Source organism: Anomaloglossus baeobatrachus, chromosome 1, assembly GCF_048569485.1.
Source record: "Anomaloglossus baeobatrachus isolate aAnoBae1 chromosome 1, aAnoBae1.hap1, whole genome shotgun sequence".
NCBI lineage: Eukaryota > Metazoa > Chordata > Amphibia > Anura > Aromobatidae > Anomaloglossus > Anomaloglossus baeobatrachus.
In genome coordinates, this window is record NC_134353.1 from 931,658,082 (window position 1) to 931,685,386 (window position 27,305).

General features: G+C 46.9%; 1 protein-coding gene across 1 annotated transcript in view; it reads right to left on the reverse strand.

Moving 5' to 3' along the window:
* The window catches only part of DCC (DCC netrin 1 receptor), a 1,217,792-nt gene that overhangs the window by 154,908 nt on the left and 1,035,579 nt on the right, over nucleotides 1-27,305 (reverse strand). The window contains exons 16-17 of the mRNA XM_075328185.1: nucleotides 9,005-9,100; nucleotides 1,289-1,527 (exon numbers count right to left, since the gene is read on the reverse strand). Of these exons, the coding sequence (XP_075184300.1) occupies nucleotides 1,289-1,527; nucleotides 9,005-9,100 (335 nt within the window). The remainder of the gene's footprint in view (nucleotides 1-1,288; nucleotides 1,528-9,004; nucleotides 9,101-27,305) is intronic.

Here is a 27,305-nt window from a genome sequence, read left to right on the forward strand (position 1 = left end):
CCAGAGTTCAGATTTGGAGTTTGGATGCTTTACGCATACAAACCACTCATTCAAGCATCGTTGTGCCTGGCTATGCTTGGTGCTTAGCCCAGTGTGAGCTGCTTGCAGTGTTTGAATGGCTGGTACTGGGGGTAACAGCGTTAGTTTAGTGTGTACTAAAAATATTGGAAAAACCCCACCCGCCCGCCTCCGGAAGTGATCTGTTTATGGCTGGCTGCATCTGGGTGTAACTGCCCAATTACTGATTTCTATTTCGGTTCCGGTCAAGTCTGGGTCCTGAATTGAACTTTATCTAAAGTCCTGGTGAACTCGCCAAACCGAACTTCCATGGGTCCACTCATCGCTACTCTCAGGGCAAAAATCTTACTGCTTTCTACAAAGAGATGATGTTGGATAGAAATGAGTGAACCTTTGGAAGTTCGATTTGGCAGGCACATTCGAACCTTTAAAACATTTGGTTTGTGTCCCTGACTTGATCTGAACCTCAATGGAAGTCTGCAATTGGGCATTTCATTGCTTCAACTACATGCTGGGAGCCATGAGCAGAACACTTCCGGGGAAGGGCGGGGTTTTTCAAATTTGTTTTGTGTGTGTTCATACTACATCTGATCACGATAATTTTACCCCAAGCGTGAGCCATTCACATACTGTAAGTGACTCACACAGGGCTGAGCATCACTCATACCCAAGAACAGCGCTGGTCACTTGAGTGGTTTGCTCTCTTAACTCATTCAAACTTCGAACCCGAACTTTGTCTTTTTGGAAGTCGGTTTCCGAACCCAAACTCCGAACATCGAACCTTAGGTTTGTTCATCTCTAGTGTTGGATATCCAAAGGGTACAAAATTGGCGTTCAGAGTACGATAACCTCAATCAAAGGTTACATGGGACATTCTATGAAGCGCAAGTGCGGATCTGGTCAATGACACTTATTTCCTGAGCTGGAAGACATAATCTGTGAAGGGTTTTCTGACAAGAGAACCAAGGCTTTGGTTTGGCTTTGGTCATGCCTACATTTGAATAAATGTTGATTTTGTTGCTTCAAGAATAAATGTAGAATGTTGTTCATGGAAAAATAAGATACTCCATGACAATAAGCCCTAACACATCTTTTCAGCAAAAATTAACATAAGACCCTGTCTTATTTTCGAGGGAAATTTTCAATGGATTTATATGGATGTCAAAAATGGCAGACCACGCTCAAGCTCGTAATACACCAAGAGTGTTTCATTGTGAATCAGACAAACCACTAAGACTATTTTCTAGAATAAGTTCTTAAGTCAGTTTACCTTGTATTTGGAGCTGGATGAATAGCTTGTTCTCCACCTTATCGTGTAGAAACGAACTTCCGCCGTCTTTTGGTTCTTGAGGACAGAATTATCTGCCCAGCTGACTCTCACGGCATCATGCGTTAAAGCAACTGCCTGAACACCTACTGGTGGGAGCATGGGGGTGGACATTTCTGGGACTGAGGTAGGAAAATCATCAATAAAAGGATAAAACTCAATTTCTGATGGATCCAAAGGGTCTGATAAATCATGCATCAAATAATACATTAAATTAAGAAAGCAAAAATAAAATTAAAAAAAAAACAGAAATTAAAAAAAAATAATGAAATATTTTTACATGGCAAAGGAAAACACAACGGGTTAAATATAAAATAAAGATAACGGGGAAAATGGTGTGAGAAATAGAGAAAAAGAAATAGTAATTAATTTTTGCATTATGTCAATTTTTTTGCACTTGAAAATTCTAAAATGTATATTTTTAGAACTTAATAGGATCCTGTTATCACAAAAAAAAGAATAATATACAAAAAATTATATATAAAAAAATCTATAAAAAAAATGTACAGATGTTATGAAGAGGAATTGGAAACAAAGGTATGCCAAAAATAGAAATGTTCACAATCTGCTGAATTCTGACATTTTCTCAAACCCTGTGCACTATATTAATATAAAGCTGTACGAAAAAGAAAAACACCAATCCCTTAAAAGTTAATGTGGCTCCCCGCAGGCTGTTGGCAGGAGAAAATCACACTTTTGTATTGACTTATGAAATGTCCTTGAAATCTTCGCAGTAACAGATTACTTCTGTACATGTTTCCATAGGGGTAGAAATCAATTATATCGTAATGAAAATGCACATAGGCAGAGTCCATTAATTTCAGGCACCTTGAAAGTTTAATTATAATTCAATAAACATTATAGCGATTTAACTACTAACTTGTAATTGATAGAATTCTTTTTTTTTGTTGTTAGCTATGGAAGCCGTTGATAGATTGGAAATGTAGTTTTGCGTTCAGATATGACCTCATTAAAAACAATTATTTCAATGTTTGCTAGGGATGAGAGAATTGGATTAAGGCAAATTTTGTCTAAAATTTTACACCAAAACTTTAATTCTCTTGGTTTTGATTATTTTTGTGTTTCACCTTTTGCGAATTAAAGAGGGGGTCAACTACAAAGCATAGTGGTCACATCCATGTAAAGCTGTGACAGTTTTTTTCTAAATACCTATACCTTCTGTTGTCCATTCTGCCCATAAGCGGCAGTATCGCTGTCCACTCACCCGCCATCATGTGACCCTGTCTGTAGTGACCTCTGATGTTCGATGATGTCACGTCAACTTCCGGAATTGGAAATTGACCTGGCATCACCGAGGCGGGATCCACTCTCCATGAGTGACTGAGCTGTGGGCAGAATTTCAAGACACGACACAGCCCATCCTCTGACGCATTCTCGCCTTCACCGCAGAGCGCCACAAGCACGAGCTATGGTGTGGTGAAACTCAGTCCACAGCCCAGTCTCTCATGGAGACTGGGTCCTGCCTTGGGGATGCCAGGTCAATTTCCAATTCCGAAAGTTGATGTGACATCACCGGACATCAGTGGTCACTGAAGCCAGGGTCACGTGATGGGGGATAAGCATACAGAGATAGCACCAGTCTCAGATATAATGGAGAACATAAGGTACTTAGAAAAAGCCTTCTCTCACGGCTTTACACTGATGTGGCCACTATGCTTTGTAGTGGACCACCCCTATAAGCAAAGACGGTAAAGGACTGTGAAAGGAAATAAAAAATTGATACTTACCTCGTTGCTCACATGTCATGCCACTGCAGACCCCTGTCCAATCCTTTTCTCCCTGTGCCCTCTTCTTTTTTCTTGCATGCAACACCCTCTTCAGGCATCATATCTTTGTGCCATCCGAGGCACTGACTAGGCTATAGACATTGAATGTTGTGAGATGACAAACGTGAACTGTGATATTAAAAGCTTACTTGGTGCCGGAAGCCCCGATACAAAGTGAAGATTCCCAAAGAGGATGCTGCATGCCGGAGGAAAGAATAGGCCATATTGGGGGCTGAAGCAACACATGGATGGGGGTTATGGCAGAACCCATGAGTGGAAAGGTGAGCAGTGTAATTATTATCCTTTCTGGTTTCGAGTGATAATTAGGAACATTTTATTTCCATCAAATTACTCATGCAAATCAATTTTCCTAGCCAAATTCAAGGACATTTCCAAATTATAAATTTTGCTAATTTGTTCATCTACAATATTTATTCTGTTGTTAAAATTATATTATTAATGCATAGATTTTGTTTGTGTTCTTATGATCCTCATTGCCATGAGTATTAGGTTAAGCAACCTGATTGCCTTTGGATCTAGAGCGGTGTAAGTCACTACCTCAAATAGTTATTTAGTTATGTGAGGTCTGCAAGTGTGAGGGCTTTTGTTCTGCAAGTGCTTTCTTCTGGAGAAGTTGGGTTCATTTTCCAGAGAGCCACCTTCTATTATAGCTATATAAGATGTCCTCAAAAATCTGAAAAATGTACAGATCATGACTAATGATAGGCGAATAGTAAAATATTCCAGTTCGGATTATTCGTACCGAATACCTAGTACTGTTCCGGTATTCGTCACGAAAAAAGAACCTAATAGACGTCAATGAGGAACCAGAGTATTTTTCTGGACAATTTCCCAGAAAAATGCTCAGGTTCCCCATTGACTTGCATTAGGCTTGTTATTCATGATGAATACCAGAATAGTCATAGGTATTATTTACGAATAATCCGAACCCGAACATTTTACTATTTGCTCATCAATAACCATGACCACATTATCATTTGTATGGATAGTTTTAAGAATTCAATATTTGAAATTAAGAGGAGGTTAAAATGTTATTAAAAGAAGAGTTTAACCACCAACCATGCTCTACTCACACCTTTGGTAATCAATATGTCAGGGACAGTAACCACTTCAGGAAATACCGCCACTAGGTCCAAAAAAGCGGGAGCTGCTTCATGTAAGATGCTCTCCGCTGTGAATGATAAAGGGGCTCCTAAGGGGCATGGTCATATACCCTAGTAGAATTCTACTGAATGGGGTTGTTTTAGAGACAATTATTTTGATTACATTTAGGTATTGGACCAAGGACAAGATGGAAAAATTACCTTTTTGGCAGTTTTTGAGATATAACATTCTTAAGTTTAGATACAAGAAAACTTGGCACACCAAAATTGAATATAAGAACTTTTATTATACAGGCAATACAAAAAATGTAACATTTCGATCACTTTATTTGGGTCTTCATCACACACAATATATTCTTGTGTAGGCCTATGCCTTTAAGATGGTGACAAAATGGCACCCTCCTCCCTGCATGTAAGACGCTCTGCTATACGACGTCATTATATCTATACAGAACATCAATCTGATTTTTCTATAGATCTCACGGTGATTTGGACAGTGTCACCATCTTAAAGGCATATACCTACACAAGAATCTATTGTGTCTGATGAAGACCCAAATATAGGGATCGAAACGGTACATTTTTTTGATTGCCTGTATAATAATAGTCCTTACATTCATGGTGTGCCAAGTTTTCTGTATCTAATGACGGGCTTGAACCCTTCTTGAGTTAAGGGGGCTTTACATGCTGCGACATCGCTAGTGATAGCTAGCGATGTCGTGCGCGATAGCACCTGCTCCCGTCGTTCGTGCGACATTTGGTGATCGCTGCCGTAGTGAACATTATCGCTACGGCAGGGTCTTATGCACATACCTTTTCAGCGACGTCGCTGTGACCGCCGAACGATCCCTCCAAGGTGGAGGTGCATCCGGCGTCATAGCGACGTCATTGCGGCGTTATTAAGCGGCCGCCCAGTAGCAGAGGAGGGGTGGAGATGAGCGGCCAGAACATGCCGCCCACCTCCTTACTTCCTTATTGCGGGCGGCCGCAGGTACGAGGTTGTTCCTCGTTCCTGCGGTGCCACACATAGCGATGTGTGCTGCCGCAGGAACGACAAACAACCTCGCTACTGACCAGACAAAGATTTTTGGTAAGTGAACAACGTGTCACAGACCAACGATTTTTGTCTCTTATGCGATCGTTTAAGGTCGCTCCTAGCTGTCACACGCTGCAATGTCACTAACGGCGCCGGATGTGCGTCACAAACACCGTGATCCAGATGATATATCATTAGCAATGTCGCAGCATGTAAAGCACCCTTTAACCAAGTGTGCCATAAATCTTATTCTACTTCCATAAATTTAGATAGTCAGAAGGTCAACCCAACATAAATAGATATTTCCCTTTATTAGAGGAAAAAATCATTGAACAATATTATGGTTAAAAAGAGTCTGGAGTCCTCACATATCAAAAACAAAAAGGGATCGCCAACATCTCCACTGATTAGGAATTGATGACAGGTAAGCTTTCCATTTGGAAGGTTGAAGCCTGCTTTACACGTTATGATTTTGCATACGATATCATATGCGATCGTACCCGCCCCCATCGTATGTGCGGCACGTTCAATTTGTTGAATCTACCGCACAAACGAATAACACGTCACACGTACTTACCCGTCCATACGACCTCGATGTGGGCGGTGAACATCCACTTCCTGGAGTGGGAGGGACGTTCGGCGTCACAGCGACGTCACGCGGCAGTCGGCCAATAGAAGCGGAGGGGCGGAGATGAGCGGGACGTAAACATCCCGCCCACCTCCTTCCTTCCGCATTGCCGGCAGGAGCCGCTGGACGCAGGTAAGATCTGTTCATCGTTCCCGGGGTGTCATACACTGCTATGTGTGCTACCCCGGGTACGATGAACAATCTGACGTTCAATCCATGAGTAATGAACGACGTGCGTGCGATGAACGTTTTAACGTTCAATCGCAATCGCATGTACCTGTCACACACTATAATGCACCTTACGATTCCGGATGTGCGTCATTTAAGACGTGACCCCGCCGACACATCGTAAGATATATTGTAGTGTGTAAAGCGGCCTTGAGACTCTTAATGATTATGATGAACATAGTCTATGGATTATTTATATAAATAGAAATTAAATGTATTATATTATATATAAATTAAATATAAAAAAAATATCAAAAGAACACAAAAAAATAAAGAGTTAAAAGCTAACACATCAAACACTTTTCAGACCAAATAAAATATTTAATTTTACTTAGCCAGCCTGCTCTCCTTTATCACACAGAGGGAGTGATGTTATCTGTATTGATTTTCACTCCAGAATATTTTGTAGCGAAATTGTTTTCAGAAAACAAGTGATATATATTATAATATTTTACAATGAAATAGAAATTACATATTGATTCAACCTAGATGACGAGACAGTGGACAAGTGAAATGAAAAGCAAAGCTCCCTGGACTATGTCTTTTGGGAATACTTCATAAGAAAATTTACTTCATTAAGATTTGTCCCCCCCCCCCCCCACTCATCATCTTTGACATTGGATTTGATCGGAATATTCTATGGGTTTCCCTTTCGGGGGTGCTGTATGTTTTAGGACTTTTGTGCTCTCAACAAAATACAGCTGAGAATATTCCATCAAATTAAGTCACATGGTGTTAACATGTTTTCTTAAATTACTCCCAAAAAATAAAATCTTTAAAAAAAATGAAAACAATATATTTGCTATATTTATTGTTTACAATATGGTATTTTATATTATATAATATAATATCTACTGCATTTTGTAAAAAACAAAATACGAGTTTGTCTATTAAATTTGAGTGTAATTACTAAGCAATCTAAACAAAATTATTTTCAAAATTTTATTTTATTAAAAATTTAGTATTTAAGGTAAATGTCTAACTTCTAATTTCTGAATAACATTCTTTTTGTTTTATGGCCGCTTTACACGCTGCGACATCACCCGGCCCCGTCGATTGTGCGTCACGGGAAAATCACTGCCCGTGGTGAACAATATCCAATATCGCCGGTACGCGTGACACCAACTTACCTTCCTAACGACATCGCTGTGGCCGGCGAACAACCTCTTTTTTAAGGGGGAGGATTGTGCGGTGTCACAGCGACGTCACACAGCGGCCCACCAATAGAAGCGGAGGGCGGAGAGCAGCCACATTAACGACACGCCCAGCTCGTTGCCGGAGGACGCAGGAACGCTGTTGTTCGTCGTTCCCGGGGTGTCACACATAGCGATGTGTGCTGCCTCAGGAACGACGAACAACCTGCGTCCAGAACGAGCAACGATATTTGGGAAATGAACGACGTGTCAACGATCAACGATTTGGTGAGTGATTCTGATCGTTAGCGGACGCTCCTAGCTGTCACACGCAATGATGTCGCTAACGACGCCGGATGTGCGTCTCGAATTCCGTGACCCCAGTGATATCTCGTTAGAGATATTGTTGCGTGTAAAGCGGCCTTAATAAAAAGCACAAGTACATTGTATTTAGTTAGGTTTCAGAAAGAACCATTGTAATTAAATAAATGGTGTGCATTTAATTTGGGTAATTTAATTTCTCAATTTAATAAATCGCTACTGGAGGTAAAAAAGAAAAATAATTATTTTCAAATTTGAATTTTTATTCTATTCTAAAATTAGAATTTGGGGAATTTTTTGCTTTTTTATCATTTGTCCATAAACCTGTTTTAATTGATGGAAAACTCCAATACATTTTATTTAGTTAGGATTTAGAAAAATAAAATGTTAATATTAAATAGAATAGCTCTCCATCAATGGAAATCTTCAAGCAGAAACTAGAGAAAAATATATCTGGGATGATATAAGAAAGCCTGCACTCGCAGGGGGTTGGACCCGATGGCTCTTGAGGTCCCTTTCAACTCTACCATTCTATAAGAAAATTTAATTTGGTTGATTGTTTTTTCAAATGCTACTGGACATTAAAAAAAATAAAAACTGAAGAATTGTTTTCAAATTTGAATTTTTATTTAATTCCAAAATTAGAATTTGGGTAAATTTTTGCTTTTTTATACTTTATTCATAAACCTATCTTAATTGATCTAAAACACCAATACATTTTATTTAGTTAGGCTTTAGAAACAAATGTTAATATTAAATAAAATAGCTCTCCATCAATGGAAATCTTCAAGCGGAAACTGGATACACATATAGCTGAGATAATTTAGGAAAACCTACACTCACAGGGGGTTGGATCCGATAGCCCTTGAAGTCCCTTCTAACTCTACCATTCTATGATTCTATAAGAATATTTAATTTGGTGGATTGTTTTTTTCAAAACATTAAAAAAATAAAAACTGAAAAATTGTTTTCAAATTTGAATTTAGATTTAATTCCAAAATTAGAATTTAGGGAAAGTTGTTGCTTCTTTTCATTTCTGGCTAAATTCGTAATTGATAGATAATCCCAATACATTTTTTTAAATAAGATTTACATTCAACATTACCATACATTATACAGAGACAGAAAATATTTCTCGGAGTTTGCTCTAAGAGCATGTTGTTTGTGTTGATCCATACAGTACATGTATTAAATGGTCTATTATTCTGTTTTCCTCGAAAAAAAATAAAACTCTGTCTTTTTCTGTGTTGAGTGCAGCCCATTAATGAACAATAATTATAACACATTAAGCCGTGTTGCTTAATTCCTATTCATGTTACTGTTCATTTTATGCAATTATAAGCTCCTGGAAAAAAAATATAAGGTACCACATCAAAAAGAAAAAGCCTTTTTTTTCAACCTACCGGTTTGAGACCGAGTTGTGGCACTTTCATAAAGAGGGACCCCTTCTCCGGCGTTATTAAAAGCTTTCAGAGAAATCACATAATGGGAGCTTGGTTCTGCAAACAAAGCAAAAATACATAAAAAATTTGAGTGGATATAGGACGATAAAGGAAAGTGCCGCAAAATGTTTCTTGTTTTATGAATGTTTAAAGTAAAAAAGTAATAACAATATTTAAATAAGAGAATGTTTTTATTTCCATTGACCTTTATTGCAGCTTACTGACGCTAAGTAGTACAACATAAGCCCTCAACTAATTGTAAAATGCCATGTCCATTACTCTTGATTTTTTTTTTTTGCTAGTACCAATTTTTCTTGTGCGTCATCATTAAAGCTTTTTAAGTAGGATGGATTAGGAGTGGATACTGGAATTAAAATGGGAAGCCATTGAGGGGGGAAGAAGTCAACCAATGGTGAATTACTGAGCAAGGATGTTATTGCTAAGAAGACGATAATCTTCAAAATACACATCTTAATGCTGGTGTTACAAGGCACTTGGAATAGAACAAGCAGATTCTGCAAAGGTCAATAATCTGCAGATTAAACTATGAGAATCTGGAGCACATGGGATCATAGGTAGAGACACTCAGTTTTCACGTATTGCCATTTTAGACACATGTATATACATAAATAAATAGATAAAAAGTTTGTTCTAACATATTTCTGAAAGGCTTTTTCTTCACATAAGTAAAATGACAAGTATTAAAAACATATAGAAAAAAAAAGCCTTGACCATAAAACCTGACATTTTACATGAAGGGAAATCCCTGCCCATAAGAGCTGACACTACAAGAGAGAGGACCCTGCACATAAGAGCTGACACTCTACAGGAGAGAGAGGACCCTGCACATAAGAGCTGACACTCTACAGGAGAGAGAGGACCCTGCACATAAGAGCTGACACTCTACAGGAGGGAGGACCCTGCACATAAGAGCTGACACTTTCAGGAGAGATAACCCTACCCATAAAAGCTGACACTCTACAGGAGAGAGGACCCTGCACATAAGAGCTGACACTCTACAGGAGAGAGGACCCTGCACATAAGAGCTGACACTCTACAGGAGAGAGGACCCTACACAAAAGAGCTGACTCTCTACAGGAGAGAGGACCCTACACATAAGAGCTGACTCTCTACAGGAGAGAGGACCCTGCACATAAGAGCTGACACTCTACAGGAGAGAGTACCCGGCACATAAGAGCTGACACTCTACATGAGAGAGGACCCTGCACATAAGAGCTGACACTCTACATGAGAGAGGACCCCGCACATAAGAGCTGACAGTACAAGAGAGAGGACCCTACACATAAGAGCTGACTCTCTACAGGAGAGAGGACCCTGCACATAAGAGCTGACACTCTACAGGAGAGAGGACCCTGCACATAAGAGCTGACACTCTACAGGAGAGAGGACCCTGCACATAAGAGCTGACACTCTACATGAGAGAGGGCCCCGCACATAAGAGCTGACACTCTACATGAGAGAGGACCCTGCACATAAGAGCTGACACTCTACATGAGAGAGGACCCCGCACATAAGAGCTGACAGTACAAGAGAGAGGACCCTACACATAAGAGCTGACTCTCTACAGGAGAGAGGACCCTGCACATAAGAGCTGACACTCTACAGGAGAGAGGACCCTGCACATAAGAGCTGACACACTACAGGAGAGAGGACCCTACACATAAGAGCTGACTCTCTACAGGAGAGAGGACCCTGCACATAAGAGCTGACACTCTACAGGAGAGAGTACCCGGCACATAAGAGCTGACACTCTACATGAGAGAGGACCCTGCACATAAGAGCTGACACTCTACATGAGAGAGGACCCCGCACATAAGAGCTGACAGTACAAGAGAGAGGACCCTACACATAAGAGCTGACTCTCTACAGGAGAGAGGACCCTGCACATAAGAGCTGACACTCTACAGGAGAGAGGACCCTGCACATAAGAGCTGACACACTACAGGAGAGAGGACCCTGCACATAAGAGCTGACACTCTACATGAGAGAGGACCCGGCACATAAGAGCTGACAATCTACAGGAGAGAGGACCCTGCACATAAGAGCTGACACTCTACATGAGAGAGGACCCCGCACATAAGAGCTGACAGTACAAGAGAGAGGACCCTACACATAAGAGCTGACTCTCTACAGGAGAGAGGACCCTGCACATAAGAGCTGACACTCTACAGGAGAGAGGACCCTGCACATAAGAGCTGACACTACAGGAGAGAGGAGCCTGCACATAAGGCTCACACTCTACAGGAGAGAGGACCCTGCACATAAGAGCTCACACTCTACAGCAGAGAGGACCCTGCACATAAGAGCTGACCCTCTACAGAAGAGAGGACCCTGCACATAAGAGCTGACACTCTACAGGAGAGAGGACCCTGTATATAGGATCTGACACTCTACAGGAGAGAGGACCCTGCACATAAAAGCTGAAACTACAGGAGAGAGGACCCTGTAAATAGGAGCTGACACTAAAGGAGAGAGAGGACCCTGCACATAAGAGCTGGCACTCTACTGGAGAGAAGACCCTGCATATAAGAGCTGACACTCTACAGGAGGGAGGTCCTGGCACATAAGAGCTGACACTCTACAGGAGAGAGGACCCTGCACATAAGAGCTGACACTGTACAGGAGAGAAGACCCTAGACATAAGAGCTGACACTATACAGGAGAGAGGACCCTGCACATAAGAGCTGACACTCTACAGGAGAGAGAGGACCTGGCACATAAGAGCTGACACTCTACAGGAGGGAGGTCCTGGCACATAAGAGCTGACACTCTACAGGAGAGAGGACCCTGCACATAAGAGCTGACACTCTACAGGAGAGAGGACCTTGTACATAAGAGCTGACACTCTACAGGAGAGAAGACCCTGCACATAAGAGCTGACACTCTACAGGAGAGAGAACCCTGCACATAAGAGCTGACACTCTACAGGAGAGAGGACCCGGCACATAAGAGCTGACACTCTACAGGAGAGAGGACCCTGCACATAAGAGCTGACACTCTACAGAAGAGAGGACCCTGCACATAAGAGCTGACACTCTACAGGAGAGAGGACCCTACACATAAGAGCTGACTCTCTACAGGAGAGAGGACCCTGCACATAAGAGCTGACACTCTACAGGAGAGAGTACCCGGCACATAAGAGCTGACACTCTACATGAGAGAGGACCCTGCACATAAGAGCTGACACTCTACATGAGAGAGGACCCCGCACATAAGAGCTGACAGTACAAGAGAGAGGACCCTACACATAAGAGTTGACTCTCTACAGGAGAGAGGACCCTGCACATAAGAGCTGACACTCTACAGGAGAGAGGACCCTGCACATAAGAGCTGACACACTACAGGAGAGAGGACCCTACACATAAGAGCTGACTCTCTACAGGAGAGAGGACCCTGCACATAAGAGCTGACACTCTACAGGAGAGAGTACCCGGCACATAAGAGCTGACACTCTACATGAGAGAGGACCCTGCACATAAGAGCTGACACTCTACATGAGAGAGGACCCCGCACATAAGAGCTGACAGTACAAGAGGGAGGACCCTACACATAAGAGCTGACTCTCTACAGGAGAGAGGACCCTGCACATAAGAGCTGACACTCTACAGGAGAGAGGACCCTGCACATAAGAGCTGACACACTACAGGAGAGAGGACCCTGCACATAAGAGCTGACACTCTACATGAGAGAGGACCCGGCACATAAGAGCTGACAATCTACAGGAGAGAGGACCCTGCACATAAGAGCTGACACTCTACATGAGAGAGGACCCCGCACATAAGAGCTGACAGTACAAGAGAGAGGACCCTACACATAAGAGCTGACTCTCTACAGGAGAGAGGACCCTGCACATAAGAGCTGACACTCTACAGGAGAGAGGACCCTGCACATAAGAGCTGACACTACAGGAGAGAGGAGCCTGCACATAAGGCTCACACTCTACAGGAGAGAGGACCCTGCACATAAGAGCTCACACTCTACAGCAGAGAGGACCCTGCACATAAGAGCTGACCCTCTACAGAAGAGAGGACCCTGCACATAAGAGCTGACACTCTACAGGAGAGAGGACCCTGTATATAGGATCTGACACTCTACAGGAGAGAGGACCCTGCACATAAAAGCTGAAACTACAGGAGAGAGGACCCTGTAAATAGGAGCTGACACTAAAGGAGAGAGAGGACCCTGCACATAAGAGCTGGCACTCTACAGGAGAGAAGACCCTGCGCATAAGAGCTGACACTCTACAGGAGGGAGGTCCTGGCACATAAGAGCTGACACTCTACAGGAGAGAGGACCCTGCACATAAGAGCTGACACTGTACAGGAGAGAAGACCCTAGACATAAGAGCTGACACTATACAGGAGAGAGGACCCTGCACATAAGAGCTGACACTCTACAGGAGAGAGAGGACCTGGCACATAAGAGCTGACACTCTACAGGAGGGAGGTCCTGGCACATAAGAGCTGACACTCTACAGGAGAGAGGACCCTGCACATAAGAGCTGACACTCTACAGGAGAGAGGACCTTGTACATAAGAGCTGACACTCTACAGGAGAGAGGACCCTGCACATAAGAGCTGACACTCTACAGGAGAGAGAACCCTGCACATAAGAGCTGACACTCTACAGGAGAGAGGACCCGGCACATAAGAGCTGACACTCTACAGGAGAGAGGACCCTGCACATAAGAGCTGACACTCTACAGAAGAGAGGACCCTGCACATAAGAGCTGACACTCTACAAGAGAGAGGACCCTGCACATAAGAGCTGACACTACAGGAGAGAGGAGCCTGCACATAAGGCTCACACTCTACAGGAGAGAGGACCCTGCACATAAGAGCTCACACTCTACAGGAGAGAGGACCCTGCACATAAGAGCTGACCCTCTACAGGAGAGAGGACCCTGCACATAAGAGCTGACCCTCTACAGGAGAGAGGACCCTGCACATAAGAGCTGACACTCTACAGGAGTGAGGACGCTACACAGAAGAGCTTACACTACAGGAGAGAGGACCCTGTATATAGGATCTGACACTCTACAGGAGAGAGGACCCTGCACATAAGAGCTGGCTCTCTCTACAGGAGAGAGGACCCTGCACATAAGAGCTGACACTCTACAGGAGAGAGGACCCTGCACATAAAAGCTAAAACTACAGGAGAGAGGACCCTGTAAATAGGAGCTGACACTAAAGGAGAGAGAGGACCCTGCACATAAGAGCTGGCACTCTACAGGAGAGAAGACCCTGCACATAAGAGCTGACACTCTACAGGAGAGAGGACCCTACACATAAGAGCTGACACTCTACAGGAGAGAGGACCTTGTACATAAGAGCTGACACTCTACAGGAGAGAGGACCCTGCACATAAGAGCTGACACTCTACAGGAGAGAGAACCCTGCACATAAGAGCTGATACTCTACAGGAGAGAGGACCCTGCACATAAGAGCTGACACTCTACAGGAGAGAGGACCCGGCACATAAGAGCTGACAGTACAAGAGACAGGACCCTACACATAAGAGCTGACTCTCTACAGGAGAGAGGACCCTGCACATAAGAGCTGACACTCTACAGGAGAGAGGACCCTGCACATAAGAGCTGACACTATACAGGAGAGAGGACCCTGCACATAAGAACTGACACTCTACAGGAGAGAGGAAACTGCACATAAGAGCTGACACTCTACAGGAGTGAGGACGCTGCACATAAGAGCTGACACTCTACAGGAGTGAGGACGCTGCACATAAGAGCTGACACTCTACAGGAGAAAGGACCCTGCACATAAGAGCTGACACTACAGGAGAGAGGAGCCTGCACATAAGAGCTGACACTCTACAGGAGTGAGGACGCTGCACATAAGAGCTGACACTCTACAGGAGTGAGGACGCTGCACAGAAGAAGTTACACTACAGGAGAAAGGACACTGCACATAAGAGCTGAAACTACAGGAGAGAGGACCCTGTAAATAGGAGCTGACACTAAAGGAGCGAGAGGACCCTGCACATAAGAGCTGGCACTCTACAGGAGAGAAGACCCTGCACATAAGAGCTGACACTCTACAGGAGGGAGGTCCTGGCACATAAGAGCTGACACTCTACAGGAGAGAGGACCCTGCACATAAGAGCTGACACTGTACAGGAGAGAGGACCCTAGACATAAGAGCTGACACTACAGGAGAGAGGACTCTGCACATAAGAGCTGACACTCTACAGGAGAGAGAGGACCTCACACATAAGATCTGACACCCTACAGGAGAGAGGACCCTGCACATAAGAGCTGACACTCTACAGGAGAGAGAGGACCTGGCACATAAGAGCTGACACTCTACAGGAGAGAGAACCCTGCACATAAGAGCTGACACTGTACAGGAGAGAGGACCCTAGACATAAGAGCTGACACTCTACAGGAGAGAGGACCCTGCACATAAGAGCTGACACTCTACAGGAGAGAGAGGACCTGGCACATAAGAGCTGACACTCTACAGGAGAGAGGATCCTGCACATAAGAGCTGACACTCTACAGGAGACAGGACCCTACACATAAGAGCTGACACTCTACAGGAGAGAGGACCCTGCACATAAGAGCTGACACTCTACAGGAGAGAGAGGACCCTGCACATAAGAGCTGACACTATACAGGAGAGAGGACCTTGCACATAAGAGCTGACACTCTACAGGAGAGAGGACCCTGCACATAAGAGCTGACACTCTACAGGAGAGAGGACCCTGCACATAAGAGCTGACACGCTACAGGAGAGAGGACCCTGCACATAAGAGCTGACACTCTACAGGAGAGAGAGGACCTGGCACATAAGAGCTGACACTCTACAGGAGAGAGGACCCTGCACATAAGAGCTGACACTGTACAGGAGAGAGGACCCTAGACATAAGAGCTGACACTATACAGGAGAGAGGACCCTGCACATAAGAGCTGACACTCTACAGGAGAGAGAGGACCTGGCACATAAGAGCTGACACTCTACAGGAGAGAGGATCCTGCACATAAGAGCTGACACTCTACAGGAGACAGGACCCTACACATAAGAGCTGACACTCTACAGGAGAGAGGACCCTGCACATAAGAGCTGACACTCTACAGGAGAGAGAGGACCCTGCACATAAGAGCTGACACTATACAGGAGAGAGGACCTTGCACATAAGAGCTGACACTCTACAGGAGAGAGGACCCTGCACATAAGAGCTGACACTCTACAGGAGAGAGGACCCTGCACATAAGAGCAGACACGCTACAGGAGAGAGGGCCCTGCACATAAGAGCTGACACTCTACAGGAGAGAGGACCCTGCACATAAGAGCTGACACTCTACAGGAGAGAGGGCCCTGCACATAAGAGCTGACACTCTACAGGAGAGAGGACCCTGCACATAAGAGCTGACACTACAGGAGAGAGGACCCTGCACATAAGAGCTGGCACTCTACAGGAGAGAAGACCCTGCACATAAGAGCTGACACTCTACAGGAGAGAGGACCCTGCACATAAGAGCTGACACTGTACAGGAGAGAGGACCCTAGACATAAGAGCTGACACTATACAGGAGAGAGGACCCTGCACATAAGAGCTGACACTCTACAGGAGAGAGAGGACCTGGCACATAAGAGCTGACACTCTACAGGAGAGAGGATCCTGCACATAAGAGCTGACACTCTACAGGAGAGAGGACCCTACACATAAGAGCTGACACTCTACAGGAGAGAGGACCTTGTACATAAGAGCTGACACTCTACAGGAGAGAGGACCCTGCACATAAGAGCTGACACTCTACAGGAGAGAGAACCCTGCACATAAGAGCTGACACTCTACAGGAGAGAGGACCCTGCACATAAGAGCTGACACTCTACAGGAGAGAGGACCCGGCACATAAGAGCTGACAGTACAAGAGAGAGGACCCTACACATAAGAGCTGACTCTCTACAGGAGAGAGGACCCTGCACATAAGAGCTGACACTCTACAGGAGAGAGGACCCTGCACATAAGAGCTGACACTCTACAGAAGAGAGGACCCTGCACATAAGAGCTGACACTCTACAGGAGAGAGGACCCTGCACATAAGAGCTGACACTACAGGAGAGAGGAGCCTGCACATAAGGCTCACACTCTACAGGAGAGAGGACCCTGCACATAAGAGCTCACACTCTACAGGAGAGAGGACCCTGCAAATAAGAACTGACACTCTACAGGAGTGAGGACGCTGCACATAAGAGCTGACACTCTACAGGAGTGAGGACGCTGCACATAAGAGCTGACACTCTACAGGAGAGAGGACCCTGCACATAAGAGCTGACACTACAGGAGAGAGGAGCCTGCACATAAGGCTCACACTCTACAGGAGAGAGGACCCTGCACATAAGAGCTCACACTCTACAGGAGAGAGGACCCTGCACATAAGAGCTGACACTCTACAGGAGTGAGGACGCTGCACATAAGAGCTGACACTCTACAGGAGTGAGGACGCTGCACAGAAGAAGTTACACTACAGGAGAAAGGACCCTGTATATAGGATCTGACACTCTACAGGAGAGAGGACCCTGCACCTCAGAGCTGACACTCTACAGGAGAGAGGACCCTGCACATAAGAGCTGACACTCTACAGGAGAGAGGACCCTGCACATAAAAGCTGAAACTACAGGAGAGAGGACCCTGTAAATAGGAGCTGACACTAAAGGAGCGAGAGGACCCTGCAGATAAGAGCTGGCACTCTACAGGAGGGAGGTCCTGGCACATAAGAGCTGACACTCTACAGGAGAGAGGACCCTGCACATAAGAGCTGACACTGTACAGGAGAGAGGACCCTAGACATAAGAGCTGACACTACAGGAGAGAGGACCCTGCACATAAGAGCTGACACTCTACAGGAGAGAGAGGACCTCACACATAAGATCTGACACCCTACAGGAGAGAGGACCCTGCACATAAGAGCTGACACTCTACAGGAGAGAGAGGACCTGGCACATAAGAGCTGACACTCTACAGGAGAGAGAACCCTGCACATAAGAGCTGACACTGTACAGGAGAGAGGACCCTAGACATAAGAGCTGACACTCTACAGGAGAGAGGACCCTGCACATAAGAGCTGACACTCTACAGGAGAGAGAGGACCTGGCACATAAGAGCTGACACTCTACAGGAGAGAGGATCCTGCACATAAGAGCTGACACTCTACAGGAGACAGGACCCTACACATAAGAGCTGACACTCTACAGGAGAGAGGACCCTGCACATAAGAGCTGACACTCTACAGGAGAGAGAGGACCCTGCACATAAGAGCTGACACTATACAGGAGAGAGGACCTTGCACATAAGAGCTGACACTCTACAGGAGAGAGGACCCTGCACATAAGAGCTGACACGCTACAGGAGAGAGGACCCTGCACATAAGAGCTGACACGCTACAGGAGAGAGGACCCTGCACATAAGAGCTGACACTCTACAGGAGAGAGAGGACCTGGCACATAAGAGCTGACACTCTACAGGAGAGAGGACCCTGCACATAAGAGCTGACACTGTACAGGAGAGAGGACCCTAGACATAAGAGCTGACACTATACAGGAGAGAGGACCCTGCACATAAGAGCTGACACTCTACAGGAGAGAGAGGACCTGGCACATAAGAGCTGACACTCTACAGGAGAGAGGATCCTGCACATAAGAGCTGACACTCTACAGGAGACAGGACCCTACACATAAGAGCTGACACTCTACAGGAGAGAGGACCCTGCACATAAGAGCTGACACTCTACAGGAGAGAGAGGACCCTGCACATAAGAGCTGACACTATACAGGAGAGAGGACCTTGCACATAAGAGCTGACACTCTACAGGAGAGAGGACCCTGCACATAAGAGCTGACACTCTACAGGAGAGAGGACCCTGCACATAAGAGCTGACACTCTACAGGAGAGAGGACCTTGCACATAAGAGCTGACACTCTACAGGAGAGAGGACCCTGCACATAAGAGCTGACACTCTACAGGAGAGAGGACCCTGCACATAAGAGCTGACACGCTACAGGAGAGAGGGCCCTGCACATAAGAGCTGACACTCTACAGGAGAGAGGACCCTGCACATAAGAGCTGACACGCTACAGGAGAGAGGGCCCTGCACATAAGAGCTGACACTCTACAGGAGAGAGGACCCTGCACATAAGAGCTGACACTCTACAGGAGAGAGGACCCTGCACATAAGAGCTGACACTCTACAGGAGAGAGGACCCTGCACATAAGAGCTGACACTCTACAGGAGAGAGGACCCTGCACATAAGAGCTGACACTCTACAGGAGAAAGGACCCTGCACATAAGAGCTGACACTACAGGAGAGAGGAGCCTGCACATAAGGCTCACACTCTACAGGAGAGAGGACCCTGCACATAAGAGCTCACACTCTACAGCAGAGAGGACCCTGCACATAAGAGCTGACCCTCTACAGAAGAGAGGACCCTGCACATAAGAGCTGACACTCTACAGGAGAGAGGACCCTGTATATAGGATCTGACACTCTACAGGAGAGAGGACCCTGCACATAAAAGCTGAAACTACAGGAGAGAGGACCCTGTAAATAGGAGCTGACACTAAAGGAGAGAGAGGACCCTGCACATAAGAGCTGGCACTCTACTGGAGAGAAGACCCTGCACATAAGAGCTGACACTCTACAGGAGGGAGGTCCTGGCACATAAGAGCTGACACTCTACAGGAGAGAGGACCCTGCACATAAGAGCTGACACTGTACAGGAGAGAAGACCCTAGACATAAGAGCTGACACTATACAGGAGAGAGGACCCTGCACATAAGAAGTTACACTACAGGAGAAAGGACCCTGTATATAGGATCTGACACTCTACAGGAGAGAGGACCCTGCACATAAGAGCTGGCTCTCTCTACAGGAGAGAGGACCCTGCACATAAAAGCTGAAACTACAGGAGAGAGGACCCTGTAAATAGGAGCTGACACTAAAGGAGCGAGAGGACCCTGCACATAAGAGCTGGCACTCTACAGGAGAGAAGACCCTGCACATAAGAGCTGACACTCTACAGGAGGGAGGTCCTGGCACATAAGAGCTGACACGCTACAGGAGAGAGGACCCTGCACATAAGAGCTGACACTGTACAGGAGAGAGGACCCTAGACATAAGAGCTGACACTACAGGAGAGAGGACTCTGCACATAAGAGCTGACACTCTACAGGAGAGAGAGGACCTCACACATAAGATCTGACACCCTACAGGAGAGAGGACCCTGCACATAAGAGCTGACACTGTACAGGAGAGAGGACCCTGCACATAAGAGCTGACACTCTACAGGAGAGAGAGGACCTGGCACATAAGAGCTGACACTCTACAGGAGAGAGAACCCTGCACATAAGAGCTGACACTGTACAGGAGAGAGGACCCTATACATAAGAGCTGACACTCTACAGGAGAGAGGACCCTGCACATAAGAGCTGACACTCTACAGGAGAGAGAGGACCTGGCACATAAGAGCTGACACTCTACAGGAGAGAGGATCCTGCACATAAGAGCTGACACTCTACAGGAGACAGGACCCTACACATAAGAGCTGACACTCTACAGGAGAGAGGACCCTGCACATAAGAGCTGACACTCTACAGGAGAGAGAGGACCCTGCACATAAGAGCTGACACTATACAGGAGAGAGGACCTTGCACATAAGAGCTGACACTCTACAGGAGAGAGGACCCTGCACATAAGAGCTGACACTCTACAGGAGAGAGGACCCTGCACATAAGAGCTGACACGCTACAGGAGAGAGGACCCTGCACATAAGAGCTGACACTCTACAGGAGAGAGAGGACCTGGCACATAAGAGCTGACACTCTACAGGAGAGAGGACCCTGCACATAAGAGCTGACACTGTACAGGAGAGAGGACCCTAGACATAAGAGCTGACACTATACAGGAGAGAGGACCCTGCACATAAGAGCTGACACTCTACAGGAGAGAGAGGACCTGGCACATAAGAGCTGACACTCTACAGGAGAGAGGATCCTGCACATAAGAGCTGACACTCTACAGGAGACAGGACCCTACACATAAGAGCTGACACTCTACAGGAGAGAGGACCCTGCACATAAGAGCTGACACTCTACAGGAGAGAGAGGACCCTGCACATAAGAGCTGACACTATACAGGAGAGAGGACCTTGCACATAAGAGCTGACACTCTACAGGAGAGAGGACCCTGCACATAAGAGCTGACACTCTACAGGAGAGAGGACCTTGCACATAAGAGCTGACACTCTACAGGAGAGAGGACCCTGCACATAAGAGCTGACACTCTACAGGAGAGAGGACCCTGCACATAAGAGCAGACACGCTACAGGAGAGAGGGCCCTGCACATAAGAGCTGACACTCTACAGGAGAGAGGACCCTGCACATAAGAGCTGACACTCTACAGGAGAGAGGACCCTGCACATAAGAGCTGACACTACAGGAGAGAGGACCCTGCACATAAGAGCTGGCACTCTACAGGAGAGAAGACCCTGCACATAAGAGCTGACACTCTACAGGAGGGAGGTCCTGGCACATAAGAGCTGACACTCTACAGGAGAGAGGACCCTGCACATAAGAGCTGACACTGTACAGGAGAGAGGACCCTAGACATAAGAGCTGACACTATACAGGAGAGAGGACCCTGCACATAAGAGCTGACACTCTACAGGAGAGAGAGGACCTGGCACATAAGAGCTGACACTCTACAGGAGAGAGGATCCTGCACATAAGAGCTGACACTCTACAGGAGAGAGGACCCTACACATAAGAGCTGACACTCTACAGGAGAGAGGACCTTGTACATAAGAGCTGACACTCTACAGGAGAGAGGACCCTGCACATAAGAGCTGACACTCTACAGGAGAGAGGACCCTGCACATAAGAGCTGACACTCTACAGGAGAGAGGACCCTGCACATAAGAGCTGACACTCTACAGGAGAGAGGACCCGGCACATAAGAGCTGACAGTACAAGAGAGAGGACCCTACACATAAGAGCTGACTCTCTACAGGAGAGAGGACCCTGCACATAAGAGCTGACACTCTACAGGAGAGAGGACCCTGCACATAAGAGCTGACACTCTACAGAAGAGAGGACCCTGCACATAAGAGCTGACACTCTACAGGAGAGAGGACCCTGCACATAAGAGCTGACACTACAGGAGAGAGGAGCCTGCACATAAGGCTCACACTCTACAGGAGAGAGGACCCTGCACATAAGAGCTCACACTCTACAGGAGAGAGGACCCTGCAAATAAGAACTGACACTCTACAGGAGTGAGGACGCTGCACATAAGAGCTGACACTCTACAGGAGTGAGGACGCTGCACATAAGAGCTGACACTACAGGAGAGAGGACCCTGCACATAAGAGCTGACACTACAGGAGAGAGGAGCCTGCACATAAGGCTCACACTCTACAGGAGAGAGGACCCTGCACATAAGAGCTCACACTCTACAGGAGAGAGGACCCTGCACATAAGAGCTGACACTCTACAGGAGAGAGGACCCTGCACATAACAGCTGACACTACAGGAGAGAGGAGCCTGCACATAAGGCTCACACTCTACAGGAGAGAGGACCCTGCACATAAGAGCTCACACTCTACAGGAGAGAGGACCCTGCACATAAGAGCTGACACTCTACAGGAGTGAGGACGCTGCACATAAGAGCTGACACTCTACAGGAGTGAGGACGCTGCACAGAAGAAGTTACACTACAGGAGAAAGGACCCTGTATATAGGATCTGACACTCTACAGGAGAGAGGACCCTGCACCTCAGAGCTGACACTCTACAGGAGAGAGGACCCTGCACATAAGAGCTGGCTCTCTCTACAGGAGAGAGGACCCTGCACATAAGAGCTGACACTCTACAGGAGAGAGGACCCTGCACATAAAAGCTGAAACTACAGGAGAGAGGACCCTGTAAATAGGAGCTGACACTAAAGGAGCGAGAGGACCCTGCACATAAGAGCTGGCACTCTACAGGAGAGAAGACCCTGCGCATAAGAGCTGACACTCTACAGGAGGGAGGTCCTGGCACATAAGAGCTGACACTCTACAGGAGAGAGGACCCTGCACATAAGAGCTGACACTCTACAGGAGAGAGGACCCTGCACATAAGAGCTGACACTACAGGAGAGAGGACTCTGCACATAAGAGCTGACACTCTACAGGAGAGAGAGGACCTCACACATAAGATCTGACACCCTACAGGAGAGAGGACCCTGCACATAAGAGCTGACACTGTACAGGAGAGAGGACCCTGCACATAAGAGCTGACACTCTACAGGAGAGAGAGGACCTGGCACATAAGAGCTGACACTCTACAGGAGAGAGAGGACCCTGCACATAAGAGCTGACACTACAGGAGAGAGGACCCTGCACATAAGAGCTGACACTCTACAGGAGAGAGAGGACCTCACACATAAGATCTGACACCCTACAGGAGAGAGGACCCTGCACATAAGAGCTGACACTGTACAGGAGAGAGGACCCTGCACATAAGAGCTGACACTCTACAGGAGAGAGAGGACCTGGCACATAAGAGCTGACACTCTACAGGAGAGAGAACCCTGCACATAAGAGCTGACACTGTACAGGAGAGAGGACCCTAGACATAAGAGCTGACACTCTACAGGAGAGAGGACCCTGCACATAAGAGCTGACACTCTACAGGAGAGAGAGGACCTGGCACATAAGAGCTGACACTCTACAGGAGAGAGGATCCTGCACATAAGAGCTGACACTCTACAGGAGACAGGACCCTACACATAAGAGCTGACACTCTACAGGAGAGAGGACCCTGCACATAAGAGCTGACACTCTACAGGAGAGAGAGGACCCTGCACATAAGAGCTGACACTATACAGGAGAGAGGACCTTGCACATAAGAGCTGACACTCTACAGGAGAGAGGACCCTGCACATAAGAGCTGACACGCTACAGGAGAGAGGACCCTGCACATAAGAGCTGACACGCTACAGGAGAGAGGACCCTGCACATAAGAGCTGACACTCTACAGGAGAGAGAGGACCTGGCACATAAGAGCTGACACTCTACAGGAGAGAGGACCCTGCACATAAGAGCTGACACTGTACAGGAGAGAGGACCCTAGACATAAGAGCTGACACTATACAGGAGAGAGGACCCTGCACATAAGAGCTGACACTCTACAGGAGAGAGAGGACCTGGCACATAAGAGCTGACACTCTACAGGAGAGAGGATCCTGCACATAAGAGCTGACACTCTACAGGAGACAGGACCCTACACATAAGAGCTGACACTCTACAGGAGAGAGGACCCTGCACATAAGAGCTGACACTCTACAGGAGAGAGGACCTGCACATAAGAGCTGACACTATACAGGAGAGAGGACCCTGCACATAAGAGCTGACACTATACAGGAGAGAGGACCTTGCACATAAGAGCTGACACTCTACAGGAGAGAGGACCCTGCACATAAGAGCTGACACTCTACAGGAGAGAGGACCCTGCACATAAGAGCTGACACTCTACAGGAGAGAGGACCCGGCACATAAGAGCTGACAGTACAAGAGAGAGGACCCTACACATAAGAGCTGACTCTCTACAGGAGAGAGGACCCTGCACATAAGAGCTGACACTCTACAGGAGAGAGGACCCTGCACATAAGAGCTGACACTCTACAGAAGAGAGGACCCTGCACATAAGAGCTGACACTCTACAGGAGAGAGGACCCTGCACATAAGAGCTGACACTACAGGAGAGAGGAGCCTGCACATAAGGCTCACACTCTACAGGAGAGAGGACCCTGCACATAAGAGCTCACACTCTACAGGAGAGAGGACCCTGCACATAAGAGCTGACACTCTACAGGAGAGAGGACCTTGCACATAAGAGCTGACACTCTACAGGAGTGAGGACGCTGCACATAAGAGCTGACACTACAGGAGAGAGGACCCTGCACATAAGAGCTGACACTACAGGAGAGAGGAGCCTGCACATAAGGCTCACACTCTACAGGAGAGAGGACCCTGCACATAAGAGCTCACACTCTACAGGAGAGAGGACCCTGCACATAAGAGCTGACACTCTACAGGAGAGAGGACCCTGCACATAAGAGCTCACACTCTACAGGAGAGAGGACCCTGCACATAAGAGCTGACACTCTACAGGAGAGAGGACCCTGCACATAAGAGCTGACACTACAGGAGAGAGGAGCCTGCACATAAGGCTCACACTCTACAGGAGAGAGGACCCTGCACATAAGAGCTCACACTCTACAGGAGAGAGGACCCTGCAAATAAGAACTGACACTCTACAGGAGTGAGGACGCTGCACATAAGAGCTGACACTCTACAGGAGTGAGGACGCTGCACATAAGAGCTGACACTACAGGAGAGAGGACCCTGCACATAAGAGCTGACACTACAGGAGAGAGGAGCCTGCACATAAGGCTCACACTCTACAGGAGAGAGGACCCTGCACATAAGAGCTCACACTCTACAGGAGAGAGGACCCTGCACATAAGAGCTGACACTCTACAGGAGAGAGGACCCTGCACATAAGAGCTCACACTCTACAGGAGAGAGGACCCTGCACATAAGAGCTGACACTCTACAGGAGAGAGGACCCTGCACATAAGAGCTGACACTACAGGAGAGAGGAGCCTGCACATAAGGCTCACACTCTACAGGAGAGAGGACCCTGCACATAAGAGCTCACACTCTACAGGAGAGAGGACCCTGCACATAAGAGCTGACACTCTACAGGAGTGAGGACGCTGCACATAAGAGCTGACACTCTACAGGAGTGAGGACGCTGCACAGAAGAAGTTACACTACAGGAGAAAGGACCCTGTATATAGGATCTGACACTCTACAGGAGAGAGGACCCTGCACCTCAGAGCTGACACTCTACAGGAGAGAGGACCCTGCACATAAGAGCTGGCTCTCTCTACAGGAGAGAGGACCCTGCACATAAGAGCTGACACTCTACAGGAGAGAGGACCCTGCACATAAAAGCTGAAACTACAGGAGAGAGGACCCTGTAAATAGGAGCTGACACTAAAGGAGCGAGAGGACCCTGCACATAAGAGCTGGCACCCTACAGGAGAGAGGACCCTGCACATAAGAGCTGACACTGTACAGGAGAGAGGACCCTGCACATAAGAGCTGACACTCTACAGGAGAGAGAGGACCTGGCACATAAGAGCTGACACTCTACAGGAGAGAGAGGACCCTGCACATAAGAGCTGACACTACAGGAGAGAGGACCCTGCACATAAGAGCTGACACTCTACAGGAGAGAGAGGACCTCACACATAAGATCTGACACCCTACAGGAGAGAGGACCCTGCACATAAGAGCTGACACTGTACAGGAGAGAGGACCCTGCACATAAGAGCTGACACTCTACAGGAGAGAGAGGACCTGGCACATAAGAGCTGACACTCTACAGGAGAGAGAACCCTGCACATAAGAGCTGACACTGTACAGGAGAGAGGACCCTAGACATAAGAGCTGACACTCTACAGGAGAGAGGACCCTGCACATAAGAGCTGACACTCTACAGGAGAGAGAGGACCTGGCACATAAGAGCTGACACTCTACAGGAGAGAGGATCCTGCACATAAGAGCTGACACTCTACAGGAGACAGGACCCTACACATAAGAGCTGACACTCTACAGGAGAGAGGACCCTGCACATAAGAGCTGACACTCTACAGGAGAGAGAGGACCCTGCACATAAGAGCTGACACTATACAGGAGAGAGGACCTTGCACATAAGAGCTGACACTCTACAGGAGAGAGGACCCTGCACATAAGAGCTGACACGCTACAGGAGAGAGGACCCTGCACATAAGAGCTGACACGCTACAGGAGAGAGGACCCTGCACATAAGAGCTGACACTCTACAGGAGAGAGAGGACCTGGCACATAAGAGCTGACACTCTACAGGAGAGAGGACCCTGCACATAAGAGCTGACACTGTACAGGAGAGAGGACCCTAGACATAAGAGCTGACACTATACAGGAGAGAGGACCCTGCACATAAGAGCTGACACTCTACAGGAGAGAGAGGACCTGGCACATAAGAGCTGACACTCTACAGGAGAGAGGATCCTGCACATAAGAGCTGACACTCTACAGGAGACAGGACCCTACACATAAGAGCTGACACTCTACAGGAGAGAGGACCCTGCACATAAGAGCTGACACTCTACAGGAGAGAGGACCTGCA